Here is a 21,562-nt window from a genome sequence, read left to right as displayed (position 1 = left end):
GGCCTTTTCATGTGTGTTACGTAATTTCTAAATGTTATTTATATTTTTATTGGAAAGCAAATTTTCCTAAATACAACACCTACCGTGATATTTATGCAACTGAAGCTATGGTTCTCATCTTCCTATCCAAGGGATAGCCATCTTTAGTTATAAAAAAGAAATAATTAAAAGAAAATGTTATTTTTTAATGATTGTTATATAGTAATGTTTTTTAAAATAATTTTTCATTGTTTTTAGAAACAAAATTCTGTTTGAGAATTTAAATATATAAAATAGTTTTCTTGATTTATTTTTCATTAAGTTATAGTATATTGATGTATAATGTAAAAATTCTTAAAATATTCTTCATATTTTTAATTATTATTTAAAATACTTTAAAAAATAATTAAAATATCTTAAATTTGTTGTAGAAAGTAACTTATTTTGAAAAAAGATTCTCAAAATACTATATTTTGTCAAAAATTTATGAAACATATTTCCTGAGTTATAAAATTATATTCTAGTTTTAAAAATAAAGAAACTATTTCTAAAAACAATTTCAAATATCTTAACTTTTTTTTAAAAAAAAACAATAAGGTTTTTTCTCTACATGTTCTCATTGGCACACGTGTGCGTTGGTTCATCCCCTTTGGTCTAAATGTATCCTTGTCCTACTTTACAATTTCAAATATCTTAACTTTTTTTTTAAAAAAAAAAAACAATAAGGTTTTTTCTCTACATGTTCTCATTGGCACACGTGTGGGATGGTTCATCCCCTTTGGTCTAAATGTATCCTTGTCCTACGTTCATCACATGAACCATGACGTGCATCCTGCATCATGGGATTGGACGTGGAATAGTGGCATGAGTTATGATACGACCGTGGCACAAAATTGTATTATCTTCCATCTGAATATACCATCATCCATCATGTGTTACATATCCTTATACTAAAAAGTTAATTTTTTTTTAATATATAAATTATATATTTTATTAAAAAAATGTTGATTTGCATTTCATTTCTCATTTATTAAAAAAGAATACAAAAAAAAGGAAAAAAATAAAATTTTGTTTTATTTTATTTTCATAAGTAATTCCAATCACTTTTGAAATTCATCAAATACTAATCTTATTTTAAATTAACGGAGTAAGTAAAATTAACAAATGAGAAAGAAAGAGAAAATATTTAATATAATTTCAAATATAAATAAAATTATTTGTTAAAGTTTGGGTGTTTTCCTTGTCGTAGACCTGATAGGCTCCACCTTCATCTCCATGTACTTCTGTTGCAGAAGAATGATGGATGAATCTCAAGCTAACGATGCCCCAGATACTGAACTTGGAATACCAAGGTATCAGCCACAAAATAGTGGCAGTTCCCATCAGGTGATATGACATATTGCCGAGAAAATATCAGAGGAAATTTTGATGGAAGCATCACAAAGTTTTGTGTATGACGAAAAAAAGGTGATGAAGGAGTGGCAAAGTGCAGTGAGTGTGGCATATGACTGTAAGATGTCAAAGATGGCGACTTTCTATTTTTTTTTTTTAATTTTTAAAATCACTAAATTGGGCATACTTTCCATTTTCTATTTTTAAAATCAGAAAATTTATGCATATAAAATTATTTAAAATTTTGAGATATTAAAAAAAAAAATTACTACCTTAAATTTTAAATTTTCTAAAAAAAAATTTTAAAAATAAAATAAATTAAAAGTTTTATATAAAAGTTTCTTAGTTCAAAGATCAAGGTTGTTAAGAATTGAAATAATTTCTTTTATTTTGGTGTAAAAATCAATTTTTAATTAAATAAATCATTATATCTTTTAAAAACTAAAATCTTAATAATTTTATTTTTATTGTTTTAAAAAGTATATCATCATTTTTCTATTTTAGCTCAATTTAAGTAAACTTATATATTGTAATAAGTTTTTTAGTATAAAATATAAATCCCAATATACAAGTATTTAGAGGAAAAAAAATTATTCCAGAGTTATAATAGATAATTTAAAATAAAAAGTTGACATTTCAAATATTAATTATGGAAAACTAGATTTTATTTTCTTCAAATTATCACGAGTTATTGAACTAAAAAAGTTATTAGATTACAATTTAATAATGAGATGACAAAATTAACTAAAATTATGTTATAAATGATTAAAAACACAAAATATTTCATCCTCTCATTTATTTATTTTTATTAACATATATCAAATCTTATTAACGGGTGTGATAAGGATGGAATGTAAATTATTAATATTTTAATTTTATCGAATAACAAAATTATAATACTTAATTGTTAAAAAGATTATATACAGATCTTTTTTTAAGAAAGATTATACTTGATCAAATGGAATATTTATTAATTTGAAGAAATGTGTAGGTATAATATCTATTTTGTACATTCTTTTGTAGTTGTCATTGATGGTAAGAGAAAGTTTATTTTAAAGGAGTTTGTATTTAATTTAGATTTTAATTTGAACTTTGTCTTAACTTAAATCTTATCTTTATTGACCTTGACTTAATTTGGACTTAGGTGTGTTTGCATCTTGGCTTGATTTGGACCTTCATGGATATAGAGACTTAGGCCTTGGACTTATATCTTGGAGTTACTTAGGTCTTAACTTGATTTTAGCCATGATATGATTTGAGTTTTAGTATGACTTGGGCCGAAGGTTGACTTAAACAATGCTGTCTAGGTTTTGAGTAACTTGATATCAAATAAAAGAGATTTTTTGTAATAGATTTCGATTTTAAGGCTTTGAAGGTCTTGATAATTTAAAAATACTTTGAAGAAATTAAAAATTTATTGAAATCTGGCTTTTGAAATAATTTTGAATCTCCTTAAGAGCTTTTCACGTTGCTTCAAAAGTAACTCAATTTACTACGGTTAGAAGCACCATTTTTTTTTTTTTATATTTCATATTCTTTATAAATTTTATTATTAAAGGAGTTTTGAAAACCATTTCATAATTTTAACCTTTTTTTAATATTATCCTAAAAATAATATTTAAGAAAATTTTAAAAAATATATTTAGCAATCTCAAATTTATTTATTAACAAGAATTGATAATTATTTTTTCAATTATCAAACTTGTGATTTATTTATCCCAACAATCATATTTTAATATCAAAATATATATTTTCTTTATTTAAATGGAAGATAAGTTGGTTTTTCTTTTGTGGGACTATACATGACATTATTTTAACAAATTTCTACCATAGGACAACTTTTAATTAATCAAAATTTAAATTAATCATAAATGCATTATTTTTTTAAGGTCTATAATTAAATTAATTTGAGCACATGGCATATTGTAAAAGATTAAATTTTGTCCTACTACATATCACACATTAGCTGCCTAAATCCAAATCCAAAAAACACACCCACTAATTCACTATTGATTCTGTCTTCTCCATCTCAAAACCATGAACGCCCAGAATTTCTAGTCTCATTCTCCCCCCCTGATGGTATGCTTGCTAGACTTAAAAGAGCACATGCGGCCATGAAAAGAATAGGGGAGACACTGAGGGAAGCCTCACAAAGCTTTGGGTATGGGAAGAATGGTGATGAGGGGGTGGTGAAGTGCAGTGGGTGTATCATGCTTGGAGGATTTAACAACTAAAAGGTATAGAATTCATGTCAAAAAATGCAAAAATACTGAATAATCATTATGTTTGCAAAGCAGTATTAAGCAGTAGGGCAAGGCTTTGCCCCTTCTTTCCATGATAATACAAGGCAAGAAATAAACAGCTCTTTCCACACTATTCAACGTTTGTATATGAGATACGGGTTCAAGAAGACAAATATTCAGGGCCATCGTTGAGGGCACAACACACTGTTGCTTTGTGGTGCCCATTGAACACTCGGATGGCTTCTGCAGTTGACAGTGTCCAAAGTCTGGCCGTTGTATCCGAGGAAGCTGCAAAGGACAATGGCAAATAGATGAAACGAATGAGGCGGCAGGGTGGTTAATTATCTTATATTCAATTGGCAACAGATGTATTGAATAAGTGATCAGTACCTGTGATTAGATATTCACCATTAGCAGAAAAGACACAGTCCCAAACCCACCGTTGGTGTCCTGGTTAATATAAATGACATTAAGGAATTATAAGTCAGAGCAATTGAAAGAAACCACTCTGATCTTTCAGAGATAAGTCTAAAGCCAACCTCGCTCACCACCGCAGGGGAAAAGAAAGAATCAAAGAAATAAATAAATGGAAAATGAGGATGAGGCTTTAAAAGGATGTTGATTTAAATTACCAATTAGAGTTTTCTCTAAGGTGAAACCATCCACATTCCATATCTTAACAGTATGATCAGATGATGCTGTAGCCAGATATCTAGAACAAAATATATAACATTAGATCAAATTCAGTGGTTCAGTTACAAAGCCCAGAGTACAAATTGGAATTAATCAGAGAAGAGAACTTTCTTCTCCAGGGGAAAAAAAGGGGGTGGGGGTGGGGGGTAGTGACCATACCGTTGAGGGTCACAGAGCTCAGGTGAGAGCAAACACTTAAGAATGTAGCCACTGTGTGCTTGAAGTTTATGAAGCGGCTCAAAATTGGTCATAGTCTGCAGCAGGAAAAGGGTGTTCTGTTATATGAAAATCATCAAGAACAAAATTATATATCATCAAACTAAACAAGGAGTCGATCAGTTATAGAGAATTCAAAACAATCATAAGAGAAAAACATCCTTTATAAGAGCAAGACCTGGGTCCCTCGCAGCAAGCGCCAGACATAGCATGTTCCACGATTATTTGCAGCCACAACCAAGCTCCCATCCCACATTACAGTTAGAGAGCGCACAGCTGTATCTTCTTCTGGTACCTGAATTTAAACTGTAAAACTTAAATAAAGAATGAAAAATTATTTCCTTTGCATAGTTACTTGGTGGTCCTTAGAGACGTTAGTAATGAAAAAACAAAGTACATATTCATGTGCTGACCCATTAGAAGAATGACACAAAGTAATAAAATAAGGTTTAATGAAAATGGAAGAATGTAGTGTACTAGAAAAGTTTGTTCCTTCATTGTGAAAATCTCACATAGAACCACAACAGTTTCAGGAACTTTTATACTGTTTTCTACTGAATGAGATATCAGAGCTTGCTAAGATGTTATATAGGTCTGTTTTTATCTATTTATTTGGTGGATTTTCTCCACATAATCTTCAATAACTAAAATTTAATAGAAGTGTCCATAAGAATTTGATTCTTCAATGAAATTTCATAAGACCAATACGAAACTGAAGTTCTACACATGTAATAATATTCAGAATTAACTCAACAAATACCAATTCACAGCTGCATGAATTTGCTATCAAATCCCAAACTCGAATATTTCCATTTTGGTCTCCAGATATTAGTTCTGTCTGCACAACACATGCAAAAAGTTGGATAATGAATAACTTCAACAGATAAATTATCAAAATGAGACATTATAGTATGTAATTTGATTTTGGCCAGAAAATGAAAACAAAAAAAGGGAAACATGAGCTTATGGCTATGTTCTAGCCATCAAAGAAATTAAACTATAGTAATCTACATGGACAAAATTTAGCAAAAGATCAATTTTTTTTTTTTTTTTGATAGATAAACACAGAAAAAATATATAAAGAGAAAAGGGTGCCTAAAGGGCAATCCAAAGCATATAGGGAATTTAGCAAAAGATCATTGCATCTTCTCTTTAGGTCCTATGACTCCAAAGATAAGATGGGATTGCCATTCTACTTCTTTAACCAAATCCCATTAACACAATTACAAATGAAAAATTTGTAAGGCTATTATCAGCAGTTTATATCTTATTTCTGTTAGTTTATTAAATTAAAGTATTAGAATATTTTATCTTCCCTTGGTATAAATTACTTTTTATAAGAATGAAATTCAAGGTCAAAGTATCAAAGTAATTACCAACAATTCTCATGCTATAGAGCACAAGTAGACAAATTTGAAGGCATCCATGTTCATATCACATAGCAATACCAGCAAGGTACATATAGGCCTTAGAGACCCTAAGATTTGTTTCTTAATCACCCTCTCATTCGTAATCCCCCTCTGCTCTATAAGCTTCTAACTCTCACTTACTGTCTGTTCTTATTTAGGTATAAGCAGACAAAAATAAAGTTAGCTAATTATCTAATCTCCAAACATCCACAAACCAATCACTGATTTATAAGAAAGCTAAATGATATTGGAAAATGTCATATAATATCACCTGATTTGGATGCAGGACAACGGTGTTAACAGCTGCACGGCTTTCATATTCCCGTTGACACCCTGGAGCCCTAAAATTAGCTTAAAGTGAGAATAAGATCATAGAAATATATGAGGGGCAAATAACAAGGCACATGTGAATAATTTTTTAAATGAAAATAAACCAGAAAGAACTTGCAAGTATTTAGGAAGGAATACCTTACATAGTGACTAATATTTTTGCTTACTAACTTACTTGCTTACCTCAAATCCCAAATCTTTACCGTGCCGTCTTCAGAACCAGAATACATCCAATTTCCATCACATTGAAACCCCACTGCTGTGACATTGTTGGTATGTGAATCATAGCTCATGATCTATCATTGAAACAAAGTGATGATTACCAAGGGAAATTGAATACATTTACTTTACAAACAAAATAGGTAAGAAAAGAAATGGTAGACATACAGGTTGGTGGCCACTGGAGTTTATGTCAAATAGTCGAATGTGGGGATTTCCAGCTGCAGCCAAGTACTTCTTATTTGGGGTTATATCAAGTCGATTGACATTCTGCATTTTCAAGATCACAATAAGACTTCATGAATGTAATTACCTGAAGGCCCAGACTCCCTAATAGCTAGGCTTCTTCCTTTCCCCTCCCCTCCTTTCCCTTCCCCAAAATCAAACCTTGATCTCCACTAATATCCAGGAGAATCATACCACTAGGCCACAGGGCCTGTTGCCCCTGTTTGAGTTCCAACCATCCAGTTTGAACACTGTTGCCTAAGAACATTCTAAATAATTTTCCACCCAGTAGGATGATTATTGAATTTGATTAAAACCGAATGTCAGAATTATTGAACAATTTTTCTATAGAACCCTTTTGACTATTCCTGATTTCATACATGTCCAGTAATTTTTTTCAATACCTTGAAGCTCAAACCAATACAATTTTCCATGACCATTAAAAACCAAAATGCCCAGAACCAAACAACACACCACCAAATTATAATTATAGAAGCGAAAAAACAAAAAACAAAAGACTCACAGATTCTGGGTACTGAATAGTCCTATAGCACCGACCACTCTCGGCTTCCCAGAACCTGATTGTGTGATCGTAGCTGGCCGTAGCGAGGATCACTGATGGTTGGGCCATTTCAGCCACCTAATTCTGAGAAGATACTCATTCCATCAAAAGAACTGAGTGATTAAATCCTTCCAGGTGCCACAAAAAGATCATTGAATACAGAAGAAAAGAAAATAAAATAAAATGAATGAGGAATGGCTGAAAATAAAAAGTACGTCTCTTGACCTAAATATATTTTATTTTTTTTCTGACTTTTGGTGCACTCTCGCATTTTCTGGGTAGGCAAACGGGGGTTAGGGTTTAGCTGACGACCCAAACGGGTGAACTCCTTGAACCCAACTTGAATCAAGGCGTTAGAAGGAAACTCCTCTTTTCTTTACTTCCTTTCATTTTCCCCAATTTGTATTTTTTATTTTTTATTTATTATGTTTGAAACTCAATCTGAAGCATTATTTTACAAAATTTATTTTATTTTATTAAAAAAAAAGAAATAAAAATTACTCGTAGAACATGAAAATAAAAAAATAAAGAACTAAAAAACTAAAAAATATTTTCTGAACAAAAAATAATCCAAATTTCTTATCTTTTATTGTAAGTTGTTGTGATGAGTTTCTAGCTTTTCATGTTTACGCTTTGATGAAGGATTTAATATATAGTCAAATATTTTAAAATTCCATGCAAAAGCTACAATTTTTCATATTCTGTTATGAAGTGTCAAAGTAAAGAAAAATAAAAAAGAAAAGAAAAAATGATAAAAGAACGATGGTATGTTAGTGTTTTTAATGGATTACAATTTATGTTGGTGGGTTGTTATATCCTGTCAAATGTTAAGTATTTTACTATATGATTAATTATATAATTGAATTCGACCCAATAAATCATGTTAAAAACACAAATCTAAATACTATCTAATTATTAAATATAAGTAACATATTTAATCCATTTAATAATTAAATCTTCCTATTTAATCATATCTCAAGCATATTTATAAATCAATTAACTTATTTCTTTAAAAATAAATTTGAAATAAGTTAAATACGGGTTAAATAATTTTAAAATAAAACTAGGTTAAAAATCGAATTATTAAATGAGTCATTCAAGTAAAATTTATGTTATGTATGTTGACTAAAAAATTATCTATTCATTAACGAGTTATGTAGGTTGACATAAATTTGACTTAAACTTGTTTATACTTAATCCAAACTTGTGAAAAACATGTTGAATTGGTATTGTATTGAGAAATCATATCAAAATTTGTCGTCTCTAATATTTGCCCTTTAAAATAATATTCAATATTAAAAAAAGGAAATAAATCAATATTTATTAAATAATAACATACCATTATTCTTGTCCTTAAATTGAATTGAATGCTATGCATTCAGTTTTTTATTTCATTTTTTTATTAATAAAAATTCATATATAGTCTTAATAGTTAATGCATAATATTGAATTTAAAGTCAATATTTTAATTTTAATTTTTAAAAATTTACAATTACATTTAAAATAGGTATATTTCATAAACAACTAAAATAATATTTTTTTTATAGCTTATTTTATCACAAATAATTTTTATTTTTATTTTATATGTGTTAAAATAAGAACATAAAAACTTAATTTAAATTATTTTTAATTGAATTATTTATATAATTAGAGTATGATAAGATAAGACAATACTCCAACACACTTTAAGTTTAAAAGAAAATACCCAATTCATCCTTAACCTATTTATTTTAATCTCAAATTCATCTTATTAATAGCATGTACTAAAAAAAAACCTCTCATTATTATCCCTAGTCATATTTTTCATATAAATCATCAATTAACATCTATTTATAAGTGTGATGTCCCACGTTGAATAAAGGAGAAAATATCAAGCCTAAATAAATTATAATCCTTCTTAAACCAAGTAAATACATTTTAAATTTGTAAAAGAGACGACTTTTATTCTAAGTCTTTTTGAAAAAAGACTCATTAATTTAAAAAAGAAGAAAAGACTTCTAATTTATATGATTCATCAAAAAGATATAAAAAATTTATAATTTACTAGAATCTATGAGTTCTAATAAATTGTTCTTAAGAATATTTAATCAATTTACTATAAAAAAAAAAACTAAAATTACCATTTTTTTTCTTATGGTTTCACCTTAATTTTTCTTATTTCTTTTCTTCTAATGTTCTTATTATTCACTTTATATATATAAACATTATCTGTATTGTTTTTAATAACAAAATAACTATTTGCAATAATTATTATGGCAAGTAATAAAAATAATGATAATCTTATACAATAATAATAATAAGACTCAAAATAGTATTATCAATATAACTATTAATAATACTTACTAATAATAAATAAATAGATTGAGTCCTTCAAACGAGAAATAATGATAAAAAGATGAAAAGCAAAAAATAAGAAAAAACAAAAACTTTGTGTCTTCTAACGTTTCATGGCTTTTCACTAATTTTAAAATTTTAAATCCGTCAACCTATTTATGCCTATACATACATATGATTGTCATACCTACCTCACATCAATGTCACCAAACAGGCCTCTAAAAGAAACCCCTGATTTTGAAACATCTAATAATGAGGATGTTGGAGGTGTGACAAAGAACACCCTGATTTTGAAACATCTAATGATGAGAATCTTTTTTTTTTTTTCAGATATTACAATTAAATTTCTGATGTGGCACTTTAAAGCTTGAAGTTTCATGACATTAATTTATTCAAATGTGGTACGGAGTTGGACAATAACCATTTTTGTCCATCTCTAGGCCAAGCTGTTTCAAAATGTCTCAAATTCTTAATCATGCGTTATTTCTTTTATAAAAATATTAATTAAAAAATTGAAATATTTATCAGAATCTCCACTACAAATTAAATTTCATTAACTCAATCTTCTATCTTTTAATGATCTTGACATACGCCTTATCATACTCATAGTAATTTATACTTATCGATTTAATTATGTATTTCATCTCTCCTGTTATCGTTTCTTTTATTAATTATATATCTTATTATTCGTTATCCACTAGCTATTTCTTTGTAACAATTCCTAATTAACATGAATAGGAAAAATAATTTAAGATATAATTAATTTTAAAAAATATAAAATCTTAATAATTAAAAGAATGATATTAAATCTATTTAATAATTTTTAAATGATGAACATCAATCATGATCTTAACTTAATTACCTATCTAGTAATTAAGATTCCCCACCAGCTGCTTGGTCTTCTAGAAAGAAAATTAGAGTTGCGAATGGACATCGAATTGTATTCTTGTAATTGTGGTCAAAGAGCTCATATGAGGTGTTGTGTCAATGCAACTATTGCAAACTTTAATGTAAATAATATCAGTTTAAGAAGATAAAGATAAAACAACTGGTACAAAGGTTTTGACGAAACTAAACCAATATACCTGATGAGAGAAAATTTTATTATTATAAAATAAAAAATATTATAAAAGATAAAACCTTGATATAACTATTGTATTATTGAAACATATATTTGGTAATTGTTTTGACAATAATTTTTTGTTCTCTAGAAAAAAAAAAAGAAAAAAAATGGAAAACAATTTTGACAACCAAAAACTGTTTTATGTTCTCAAAAGCAAAAAATATGGTGTTTTCAATTTTGAAGAATAAAAGATATGATGTTTTCAAAAAAAAAATATTTTTCTTGTTTTCTATAATTTTTATTTTTTTTAAGAGTTATTTAAAAAAATAATTATACAAACATGTAAAATATTTAAAAATAAAATATTAGACATAAAAATTATTTTTAAAATAAATTTAAAAATATTAAAAACATTTTAGGTTTTTAAAAAAGCTTTTATTTTATAAAATAGTTTTTAAAAACTGTTTTAAAAAACAGTTGTCAAATAGATCAATAATGTTTTCATAGTCTTTATATTTACCCGTACCTTAAACCATGATCCACACAGATCTTTCCTATTTTTACCCACATCTTAATCCACTTAAAATTCGATTTCATGATTTTTCCTCTTATGATCTAAAATATTTATAGAAATATAATGTCTATCTTTTCTTATTTTTTAAGAAAATCTAATATTGTAATAATGCATAACTTAAAAACTATTTTATATAATATGTTTTATTAGAAAAAATTTATACTAATTAGGAAGTAGAGGTACTATGCACATAAATCGCAAGTGAAATAAGTAAGGTATATTCCTTATCATAGATGAATCGAAGGACATTCAAATAACTTCATGCACTGCAGTTGATGGACATCTAAAATCATCCACAATTCTCCCCGCATTTAGGTAATTATTGAATAGTATTGGTTATACACAACCCACTTATTAATACTCTACACGACACGGGAGACATGAAACCGACAACCATGATAATTATTTGTAGCCACCACCCTAAGTGCCGCCAATTTCTTCCTCTCAAGAAAGGTAGATACACTGTGCATAACCTGCAATTAATCCAAGTTGAAAACCACAATTTCAGGTCATTGCGGGCACAAAACACACTAAAGTTTTCAATTTTGAGGTTGGAAAGAAGAGAGAAATACTCACTGGGGTTGATAGTGGTGACTCTTCCGGTGTTCTTGAAATCGCAGCTCTCCATGGTGCGACCATGGCTTTGATAGTAACTGTTCATGGCGTAGCTTGCATGTGACCACACGCTGTAGGGGATGGAGCAATCCCCTCCCTTTTGTATCGCTGTGCAATCCACACCGGTGGCGCATGCAAAGTCTAAATTCAACTGCAGCGAGGCAATGGGGGCGCCGCGTTTAGGAACGCACCATGTTTTCTCCCCTTCAAGAGGCTGCATAGCAAATTGAATCCTCATGAAAATCCATTCATTTATTAAGTAATGATACACAAGGCGAACGGATTTTTACAACTGAAAATCACCTGGGCTGTCTCAAATTCCTGCTCTTGCTGGCCTCCTCGTAAACAACCCGACTCGTAGACGGGACTGAAGTCGGGTTTCAACAGCCCAAAATTCTGCTCTGAAGGGCCCGGTTTCTGGTTCTCGTTGAACAAAGCGAAAATGTAGGTTTCCAAGGGTTTTCCAGGCATCAGTGGCGTCCCTTTGCCGGAGGTAATGTGCTTGATGAGGTTTGCGTTATAAAGTTTGGCTTCCTCCATCCCAATACCTCTGCCGGGGTCACCCACCGACGACCACCCGGTTTCGCCCACAACAAGGCTGACGTCGCCGAAACCCGCGCTCTTCATGGCGGAGTAAACAGAGTCGACCATAGCATCGAACATGTTAGTGTAGGTAAGCCCAGTTGCCTGGTCGTGTGCGCCCTCGTTTTCACCGAACAACAAGAAGTTCCTGAGATCCCCAGAGTATGCAAAGTAGGGGTAGGGGTTCACCGTGAACGGAGAGTTGGTTTCCCGGTGAAATTGGAGCATCGGGATCAATAAGCTCTGTTCGAATTCCATCGCAAATTTACCAGAGCTGGGTGGGCTGGAGCTGGCCATTATACTGAAAGGGTGAGGAGTTGTGACCTTAATGTCATTGATGCCAGCGGCTTGTAGAGCCGCGTGGATCGCCTTCATCGCCGGAACGAGGTTTACGATGAGGTCACTAATGCCGGACATGGTGATCTCGTTACCAACACAGATGTAGTTGATTTTGGTTTTTTGGTAGAATGGGACGATGTTGGTGGCGACCCAGTTAGTAGCCTCGTTGGGGTGAAGGAGTTTGGGGATATCCAAATTGACGACGGTGACAGTCAAGCCAATGCCAGTGTTGGCGAACGCGTTGATGATATCGGGGTTGGTGTCGAAGATCTTCACTCTGTCAAAGATGGTTTTATCTTTGATAAAGGCCGCCACTTCAGATGGTGATGCCAGGTTGTCTGCGACAGTGCCGTAGTTGACTCCAATTGAATACACGGCAGACAAGTTGTGGAAGAGAACGAGGAGGAGGAGAAGAGACGGTAGTTTTGCCGCCATGGTTGCAAGAGGAGGGTTCTCAGAGCTACACACGTTAGGGCTATGTCGTGGCTCTATATATACACACATGCATGCAATAACTTACTTGTAATTCTTTTTTGGTAAGAGAAGCAGATCCTCCATCTCTTTGTTGCGGTCCAATTCCTGGTTTCCATGAATTTCTATATAAGGGTTTCCACCATTAAATTCGGACGATAATAATTTCCTTTTTTGCTTTTGTCCTCTTGGTAACAAACTTAATTTATAATTTGATTTTATAAATTTGATGAACAACAGTCCAAAAAGAGACTCGGATTTCACCTTCCTATTATAGAATTTTCTAAAAATGTTTTATAAAAATTTGGAATTTTTGTAATAACTTAATTAATATTATGGTGCATATATTTGGAGATAAGGGAGTATTAAAAAGGAATTTAAAGGAGAAATATGAAAACCAATTTTTGTCACTTAAATATGATCATGTAATATAATTTCACGAGAAGGAAAAGTTGGAGAGAAAATCATTAGAAAATCATTAGAACTGCTTTCTTTGTATTTTTTTTCTTTTTTACTAATTAAATGCATATCAAGTTGTTTTAAGATTTAAGATATTTTAGAATTTTTTATTTTTAATTTATTATGTGCCTCTTGTTAAATAAGATTATTATTATATTTGTTTGACTTTTATCTTTTTATTTCAAAATAAATTAAATTGACTTTTAAAATTTTCTACTAATTCTTGAATTCAAAATAAATCTACTTGTCCTTTAACAATTTAACAGAGAAACGAATTTCTCATATATTAATAAAAATATCATCAAGAAAAATTGAATTAGTCGGCTAAATTCTATATATATATTTTACCATTTTCCTTTTTGAAATAAATACCCAACACACATACTTACTATTTTTGTTTCATACTAATTCTATTTTCAAATAAATTATTCTCTCTCTCTCTCTCTATATATATATAGAACTAAAAAATATAATTTGAATAAAAAAATGAATTAATTATTATCTTTTTCTGAAATTTAGATACTTACATTATAAAGCAACTTAAACAAAATTAATATATTCGTTCAAATAAAATTTATATTATTAGAATTCTAAAATATAAATCATATTCATCTAAATATCCATTAAAATAATAGTTGGTTAAATTCTCTCTCTCTCTCTCTCTCTCTATCTATATATATATATATATATATATATATATATATATATATATATATATATATATATATATATATATATATATATTACCTTTTTCCTTTTTGAATAATAGATGTAAAATTTTTAAAGAATGTTTATGCAGAAAACAAATCAGCATAAGAATCAGTTTGGATAAGAAATAAGTTTTGAAATAAATTTATAAATTTTCAAGATTGAAATAGATACCCAACACACATACTATTTTTGTTTCATACTAATTCTATTTTCAAATAAATTATTCTCTCTCTCTCTCTCTCTCTCTATATATATATAAAGGAAAAAATAACACTAAAAAACATAATTTGAATAAAAAATGAATTAATTATTATCTTTTTCTGAAATTTAGATCCTTACATTATAAAGTAACTGAAACAAAATTAATATATTCATTCAAATAAAATTTATTTTATTAGAATTCTAAAATATAAATCATATTCATCTAAATATCCATTAAAACAATAATCTTAATTAATTTTAAGAATAAAAATTTATGATTTGACATCTTAATAATTGTTTTGAATGTATTAGCATGTTTGAACCTAAAAGATTTTATGAAAATGATTATTCATTATATTTCTTATTTGCAATCATAGTTGAAAATGTTTTATCTATGAAACTGTATTAATATTTTCCTTAATTGGGCTTTGAGTTCATTCCTCTTCGTTAACAAATTTTCAAGACTCTCGATTCAAATGAAGAATGATGGCTAGGCTAGGGAATTTTCTTTATTAGGATTTGGTTTCAAACTTTATTTTGGACATTATTTAGATGTTAAAATTTAATTTCAGTTTAAATTAAAGTTGAGAATTGAGGATTACAGAATTTCTTTATTTTACAATTTTGAACATGAATTTAGTTATTGGAAACTATCCAGTTACAAGATGAGTGTTTGTGTCCTTTTCATTTTGAGTATTCAGGTTTGAGGTGTGAAATGACTGTCACGCCCTTAGAGTGGTTTTTGGGGTGTGATAAAAACCCATAGGTGTAAGTTGGTCTACATGAGGGACAAAAAAGCAAATGAAAATCTTGAGTTTTATGTAACTAAGATTATAGGTAAAGGTTATAATTCGAAACTTTGTTTCAACTATGAAAAACCTTTTCAACAATTGCCATGCTCAAATCCATTAGACTACTCTTATCTATTACAATGTGTTTCATTTATAAAATACAACAACCAAACATTTTCATAGCAAAGGGCCTTATGTGTACAAGAAGACACAAAGAAATGTGGTAATGCTCTAAAATCTTGTAGGTAGATGACAATCTACTCATTAGATATGATGTAAGGATATTGTCATTAGTCAAAATTTGGTAATTTACTCAGTACTAGATGAAAATTTAGAGGAAGGTGCAATATATTCTCGGGGTTAAGGTCCTTTAGAATTGTAAGAATATGAAAATTGCGTCATATCACCTACATTGATAAACATTTGGTCAAGTACATAATATAAAACTCCAAGAAGAGTTTGTTACCCTTTAAGTTTAAGGTTGTCTTTCTCAAAAGCAATGTCTTTAGACATTCGTGGAGAGAGATTGCATTAAGGTGATATCCTATGCCTCTACAATGGATAGTTTTAAGTATGTGATGCTACATATTGGACTAGATATTTGTTTTGTTATAGGAATAATGAGTGGATATTAGTCCATTTCCTCATTAGAGCTTTTGGTGGATGTCAAGCATTTACTCAAGTACCTTTAGAGAACGAGAGATTATATGCTTGTGAGTCTTTATGATGAGTTAATACTTCTTCGTATTTGGAATTGGACTTCAAAACGAACAAATTTTAATTTTTTAAGGTACAAATGAATGAAAAGGTACAAATTTTAATTTTAATCTTTGAAATTTTTTATTTAATTTATAACTAATTAATCAGTTTTTGAATTTCAAATTATTCTTAAAAAATAAGAACATTTATTAAATAATTCAAAACATTATTTATGTCTATTAATTTTTATAGTCATTATATATATTTTTGGGTTTCAAATTATTTTTAAAAATTGTTTCTCAAGAACAATAATAAACAATGGTATCAATTTTAAGACGAATATGTTTTTACATCACACACTAAAATAGACTTTTTGAAAACTATGCATATTGTGAGAGTTTTTTAAAAATGAAAATAAATATTTTAACATTAAAATAAAAACAAATAATTACAACCTTACATCCCTAAATACATACGTAAGAATTAAAATTACCATGTTGTTTCCTAAATGAGGAATGAGAATGGAAATAAAAGTTTCCATTCCCATTTCCCATTCCAGCACACGAAACACACCCTGAAGGACATTCAAATAACTGGATGCCAACATCTAACAACATACACAGTTCTTCAAAAATTTAAATGAAAATTGACTCTCATAGGTTATAAACAACCTACTTATTAATATTCTACGTACGGGAGACATGAGATCAATATTAATTATTCATAGTCGTCACCCGCTGACCCACCACCTTCTTCTTCTCCACTGATGTAGGAACATTGTCCATAACCTGCATTAATCCACACTACACATCACAATTTCAGGTCACCATGGATACAAAACACGGAATGGTTTTCAATTTTGAGGTTAGAAAGAAGATAGAAATACTCACTCGGGTCCTTATGGGTGACTATTCTAGTGTTCTTGAAATCGCAGCTCTCTCTGGTGCAACCATGGCTTTTATAGTAAGCGTTCATGGCAAAGGTCGCATGTGAACTCACGGTGTTAGGCTCGAAGCATGCCCCACCTTCTTATATACTTGAGCAATCCACTCCGGTGGTGCATGCAAAGTCTAAATTCAACTACAGCGAGGCTTTGGGGGATTTTCTTTTAGGGATGCACCACGTTTTCTATCCTTCAAGAGGCTGCATAGCAAATTGAATCCTCATGAAACTACCATTCCTTTCTTAAGTAATGATACACAAGGCGAACATATTTTTACAACTGAAAATCACCTGGGCTATCTCAAATTCCTGCTCTTGTTGGCCTCCTTGTAAACAACTCGACTCGTAGATGGGACTAAATTCGGGTTTCAACAGCCTAAAATTCTTCTATGAAGGGCATGATTTCTAGTTCTCGTTGAACAAAACGAAAATGTAGGTTTCCAACAGGCATCAATGGTGTCCCTTTGTTAGAGGCAATGTGCTTGATGAGGTTTGCGTTATAAAGTTTGGCCTTTTACATCCCAATACCTCTGCCAGAGTCACCCATCGATGGCCACCCTAGCCCCTGGTGATATGTACAGTGTAGATCCATCCTAAACTGTGGCGGAATAGGTTAAGGTAATGGCCTAGGAGCAAAAAGCGTTAATAATCCAGTATTTGTGAGCTTCCGAAGAGCCTAGCTCAATTGCATACCCAACTGTGAAAACTGCCTTGGTGTCCTCAAAACAAAATGAACAGATGCCTGCGGAGCTTTAGGTATAGGGTATAAAGTTGGAGGTCTCTATGACCTATGCTGCATAGCATGGTTGTACTAGAGCATGAAATGAGACTGGAGACCTCTCTATGCCCTGTACTACATAACACAATTGTACTAATGTGGGAGACAAGTAAGTCTGATCATGTGGCTGAGAAGGTGCCCGTGGCTTATACTAGTGAGGTGAATAAGAAGGGTAAGCCCCACCAGGCTGTGAAATGACTCATGACGCCCAATAGGCCTCTGACTAGTAGAAATAATAGTGCCCACATCTGACCTTTGTCCTCAAATTGGTTTCTTTCCCTTTAGCATCAACAGGGAAAGAATCAGACTATAATTCTCTCGAAATGTTATCATCCACATCATATAGCACCGAAACCAAATATCCAAAGTTTGTAAAAGGTACTCTAACCACATGTCTAGCAATCCTGGGTTGCAGACTCCTCAAAATCATTTGTATTTTTTCTCTCTCTAATGATCTATCAACAATCTCTGTTATATTTCCTCGCCAATAGGAGATGAAGGAAGAAATAGACTCATCTGATCTCTATCTCAAAGCCTCTAGTTCTTTCCTCGACACATTTACAACAGTATTAAATGAAAATTGTCACAAAAACTCCTGAGCTAGGTCATCCCATGTCCTATGTCGCGAGGAATCCAAAAATGCGAACCAACATTGGGTTATGCCACTGAGAGATAAAGGGAACATGGTGATCATCTGTGACTCATCTATATTAATGTCACCATATACAATTTAGGAATCATATTGCCTGTACATATAGGAATGTTAATGTTACCATGTACAATTTAGGAATCATATTGGCTGTACATATAGGAAAAGATTGACAGATTGGCTTACCATGTATTTGTTGATGTTACTATTTACAATTTAGGATTCAGTTAGACTTCCTGTATGGGATTTATATCTGTATATAGATGGATGCAGTAAAAATATAAAAAAATGAATAAGAGTTCTTGGTTTCTGTGGAGTTTTTTTTTAATATTTTGACATGGTATTAGGGCAAGGTTTCGACACCTTTTGAATAAGGTTCGTGATCTTCTACCAATCAAACGCTTGGCATCGAAAATAGCGTTGATTGGGTTCAACACGACCTGGTTCTTAGCCGTTTCTCGGTTGCATCATGTCATCAGATAAGTTGGAATAGTTTCCTATTAGATTTACTAGCAAAAAATATTGTGCTTGGGAGTTCCAATTTAAATTATTTGTCAAAGGAAAAGAATTATGGGGTCATATTGATGGGAGTAATCCTGCACCTCGTGATGTCGAGACTTTGTCTAAGTGGGAAATTAAGGATGCTCGGGTTATGACCTGGAACCTTAGCTTAGTTGAACCTCACCTTGTTCTCAATCTGAGGCCTTATAAAACTGATGATGCTATGTGGAATTATCTCCACATGGTTTACAATCAAGGCAACTCTGCTAGGCGTTTTCAATTGGAGTATGAGATAACTAATTTCACACAAGGAAGTCTCTCAATTGAGGAATATTTTTCTGGTTTTCAAACTATTTGGACTGATTATTCCGACATTGTTTATGCTAATGTTCCCGTTGCAACTCTCTTTGCTGTCCAAGCAGTGCATGCAACCAGCAAGCGAGATCAATTCTTGATGAAGCTACGACCCGACTTTGAAATTGCACGGTCTAATATGATGAATCATCATCCTGCACCATCTCTGGATGCCTGCTTGAGTGAACTTCTACGTGAGGAGTAGCGTATTGTAACTCAAGCTACCATAGAACATCGGGCTAATGTTAGTGCACCTATTTTTGTGGCTTATGCAACATAGGGGCGGAATAAAGGTCGAGACATGCGTGTTGTCCAGTGCTTTAGTTGTAAAGATTTTGGTCTCATTGCTTAGGATTTTCCCAAGAAATTCTGTAACTACTGCAAGAAACAAGGTCATATCATCTCTGCTTGTCCCATTCGGCCTGAAAGGAAGCAGGGTACTACTTATCATGCCTCCACCGGTGCCTCTAGTTCTGTTGCATTGCTTGTTGCCTCGTCGGTTGTTCCTATTCCTGCTCTTACAGTCTTAGCAAACCCAAACACACTCACTCCTGAAATGGTACAACAAATGATCATTTTTTTTTTTTTTGGGTTCTCAGGTAATCATACGGTTTCTTCCAAGCCATGGTATTTTGACTCTAGAGCTTTTAACCATATGATGAATACTATTTTTTCTCTTTCCAATGTCAGAAATTATGATGGAAATCTGAAAATTAACATTGCTGATGGCAGTTCTCTGTCTATCAGTACTATTGGTGATCTTTCCTCTTTCTTAACTGATGTTTTTGTGTCTCCCAACCTCTCCACAAATCTTATTTATGTTGGTCAATTGGTTGATAATAATTGTAATGTCAATTTCTTTCGTTATGGTTGGGTTGTGCAAGATCAAGTGTCTAGGAAGATGATTGCAAATGGGCCTAAAGTGGGACAACTCTTTTCTCTTCATGTTTCTCCATCCACTATTATTCCTAGTTTTCTTTTACTTTCCTTTGCATGTAATGTTGTTGGTTCTGGACATAAGATGTGGCATAGACGTCTTGGCCACCCAAACTCTGATGTACTTCATACTTTGTTTAATTCTGGATTATTGGGAAATAAAACATGTTCTTCTCTTGATATTTCTTTCGATTGTACGTCATGCAAACTTGGCAACAATAAAGTTCTACATTTTCTCATTCCGCATCTCGTGTCTCACAATGTTTTGATATTATACATAATGATGTTTGGGGGATTGCACATTACAAGTACTTTGTTACTTTCATTGATGACTTTAATCGCTTTACTTGGGTTTACTACATCCAGGTTAAGGCTGAAGTTTTTTCAATCTTTAAGCTTTTTCTTGCACTTATTGAGACTCAATTCTTTGCCAGCATCAAGGTCTCACGCTCTGATTATGGCGGAGAATACATGTCTAATGAGTTTCAAGACATTCTTCAAAGAAAATGGATCATTTCTCAGCGTTCTTGTCACTCGACACCACAACAAGCTGAGAGAAAAAAATCACCAACTTCTTGATGTGGTAAGAACTCTTTTACTTGACTCATCGGTTCCTCCTCGTTTTTGGTGTGAAGCACTTTCTACTGCAGTTCATTTAATCAATCGCTTACCCTTTCCTATGTTAAATCATGTTTCTCTTTTCTCTAAGTTGTTTGGTCATTCTCCTTTATGTTTTGATCTTCGTACATTTGGTTGTGTTTGTTTTGTGCATCTACCTACTCATGAATGACATAAACTTACTGTTCAAGCTGTTAAATGTGTTTTTCTTGGTTATGCTATCCCTCACAAGGGTTATGTTTGTTATGATCCCTATGCTCATCGTATATGAGTTTCTCGGAATGTGATTTTCTTTGAAAATCAATGTTTCTTTCCATCTCATGTTGAGCTGCCATCTACATCTGTATCTCTTCTGCCTAGTTTTTTTGAATCCCCAACAATTGTGGAAATGTTCAAACCTGAGTTGTTGTATGAAAGACATAGTCGACATGAGTCGGTTCCACCTTCTTTATGCCTCCTTCCGATCTTGACCCGACGCCTGATGTTGCTCCTGCTTCCACCACTCTTCGTCGATCTACTCATCTTTTTCGACCTTCGGATTGGTATGGATTCTTCTTTTCTGTCTCTCTTGTTGCTACTTTATCCACTATTTCTATTCCCTCTTGCTACAAACAGGCCATGGAACATGAGTGTTGGCAAAATGCAATGTAAACAGAACTTCAAGCACTTGAGGAGAA

At 31.5% G+C, this 21,562-nt stretch overlaps 2 protein-coding genes across 3 annotated transcripts; both read right to left on the bottom strand.

The window, feature by feature from the left end:
* Positions 1 to 3,602: 3,602 nt before the first annotated feature.
* On the bottom strand, positions 3,603 to 7,617 carry LOC117915816 (target of rapamycin complex subunit LST8-like). Of its 2 annotated transcripts, XM_034831512.1 has the most exons (11): positions 7,494 to 7,617; positions 7,230 to 7,352; positions 6,650 to 6,751; positions 6,446 to 6,558; positions 6,204 to 6,273; positions 5,284 to 5,361; positions 4,702 to 4,818; positions 4,467 to 4,561; positions 4,247 to 4,326; positions 4,005 to 4,064; positions 3,603 to 3,902 (listed from the first exon to the last, which is right to left on the bottom strand). In XM_034831512.1, exons 2-11 carry the CDS (start codon positions 7,335 to 7,337, stop codon positions 3,775 to 3,777), a joined length of 951 nt encoding a protein of 316 aa, XP_034687403.1. In that variant the 5' UTR covers positions 7,338 to 7,352; positions 7,494 to 7,617; the 3' UTR covers positions 3,603 to 3,774. The 2 variants fall into 2 exon arrangements, with proteins under 2 accessions (XP_034687403.1, XP_034687402.1); XM_034831511.1 differs by lacking the exon at positions 7,494 to 7,617 and having other exon boundaries at positions 7,230 to 7,487.
* A 4,066-nt stretch (positions 7,618 to 11,683) lies between these two features.
* Positions 11,684 to 13,210, bottom strand: LOC117917068 (glucan endo-1,3-beta-glucosidase-like). Its single transcript, XM_034833294.1, has 3 exons — positions 12,158 to 13,210; positions 11,816 to 12,068; positions 11,684 to 11,712 (listed from the first exon to the last, which is right to left on the bottom strand). Exons 1-3 carry the CDS (start codon positions 13,208 to 13,210, stop codon positions 11,684 to 11,686), a joined length of 1,335 nt encoding a protein of 444 aa, XP_034689185.1.
* Positions 13,211 to 21,562: the final 8,352 nt, after the last annotated feature.

This window comes from Vitis riparia, chromosome 6 (assembly GCF_004353265.1).
Source record: "Vitis riparia cultivar Riparia Gloire de Montpellier isolate 1030 chromosome 6, EGFV_Vit.rip_1.0, whole genome shotgun sequence".
Taxonomy (NCBI): Eukaryota; Viridiplantae; Streptophyta; class Magnoliopsida; order Vitales; family Vitaceae; genus Vitis; species Vitis riparia.
The sequence above is the reverse complement of the archived record's forward strand: the minus strand, read 5'-3'. Positions and strand labels throughout refer to the sequence as shown.

Bases quoted from the DNA above. Each gene is read 5' to 3' on its own strand.
- LOC117915816 (XM_034831512.1), bottom strand. From the start codon at position 7,337: ATGGCCCAACCATCAGTGATCCTCGCTACGGCCAGCTACGATCACACA. The intron at 4,819-5,283 runs GTATTTGTTGAG...GTTTAAATTCAG, and splicing joins ATTCATGCAGCTGTGAATTG to GTACCAGAAGAAGATACAGC. The intron at 4,065-4,246 runs GTAATTTAAATC...TATATTAACCAG, and splicing joins CTTAGAGAAAACTCTAATTG to GACACCAACGGTGGGTTTGG.
- LOC117917068 (XM_034833294.1), bottom strand. From the start codon at position 13,210: ATGGCGGCAAAACTACCGTCTCTTCTCCTCCTCCTCGTTCTCTTCCAC. The intron at 12,069-12,157 runs GTGATTTTCAGT...TTTGCTATGCAG, and splicing joins AGGAATTTGAGACAGCCCAG to CCTCTTGAAGGGGAGAAAAC. The intron at 11,713-11,815 runs GTGAGTATTTCT...GATTAATTGCAG, and splicing joins AGTCACCACTATCAACCCCA to GTTATGCACAGTGTATCTAC.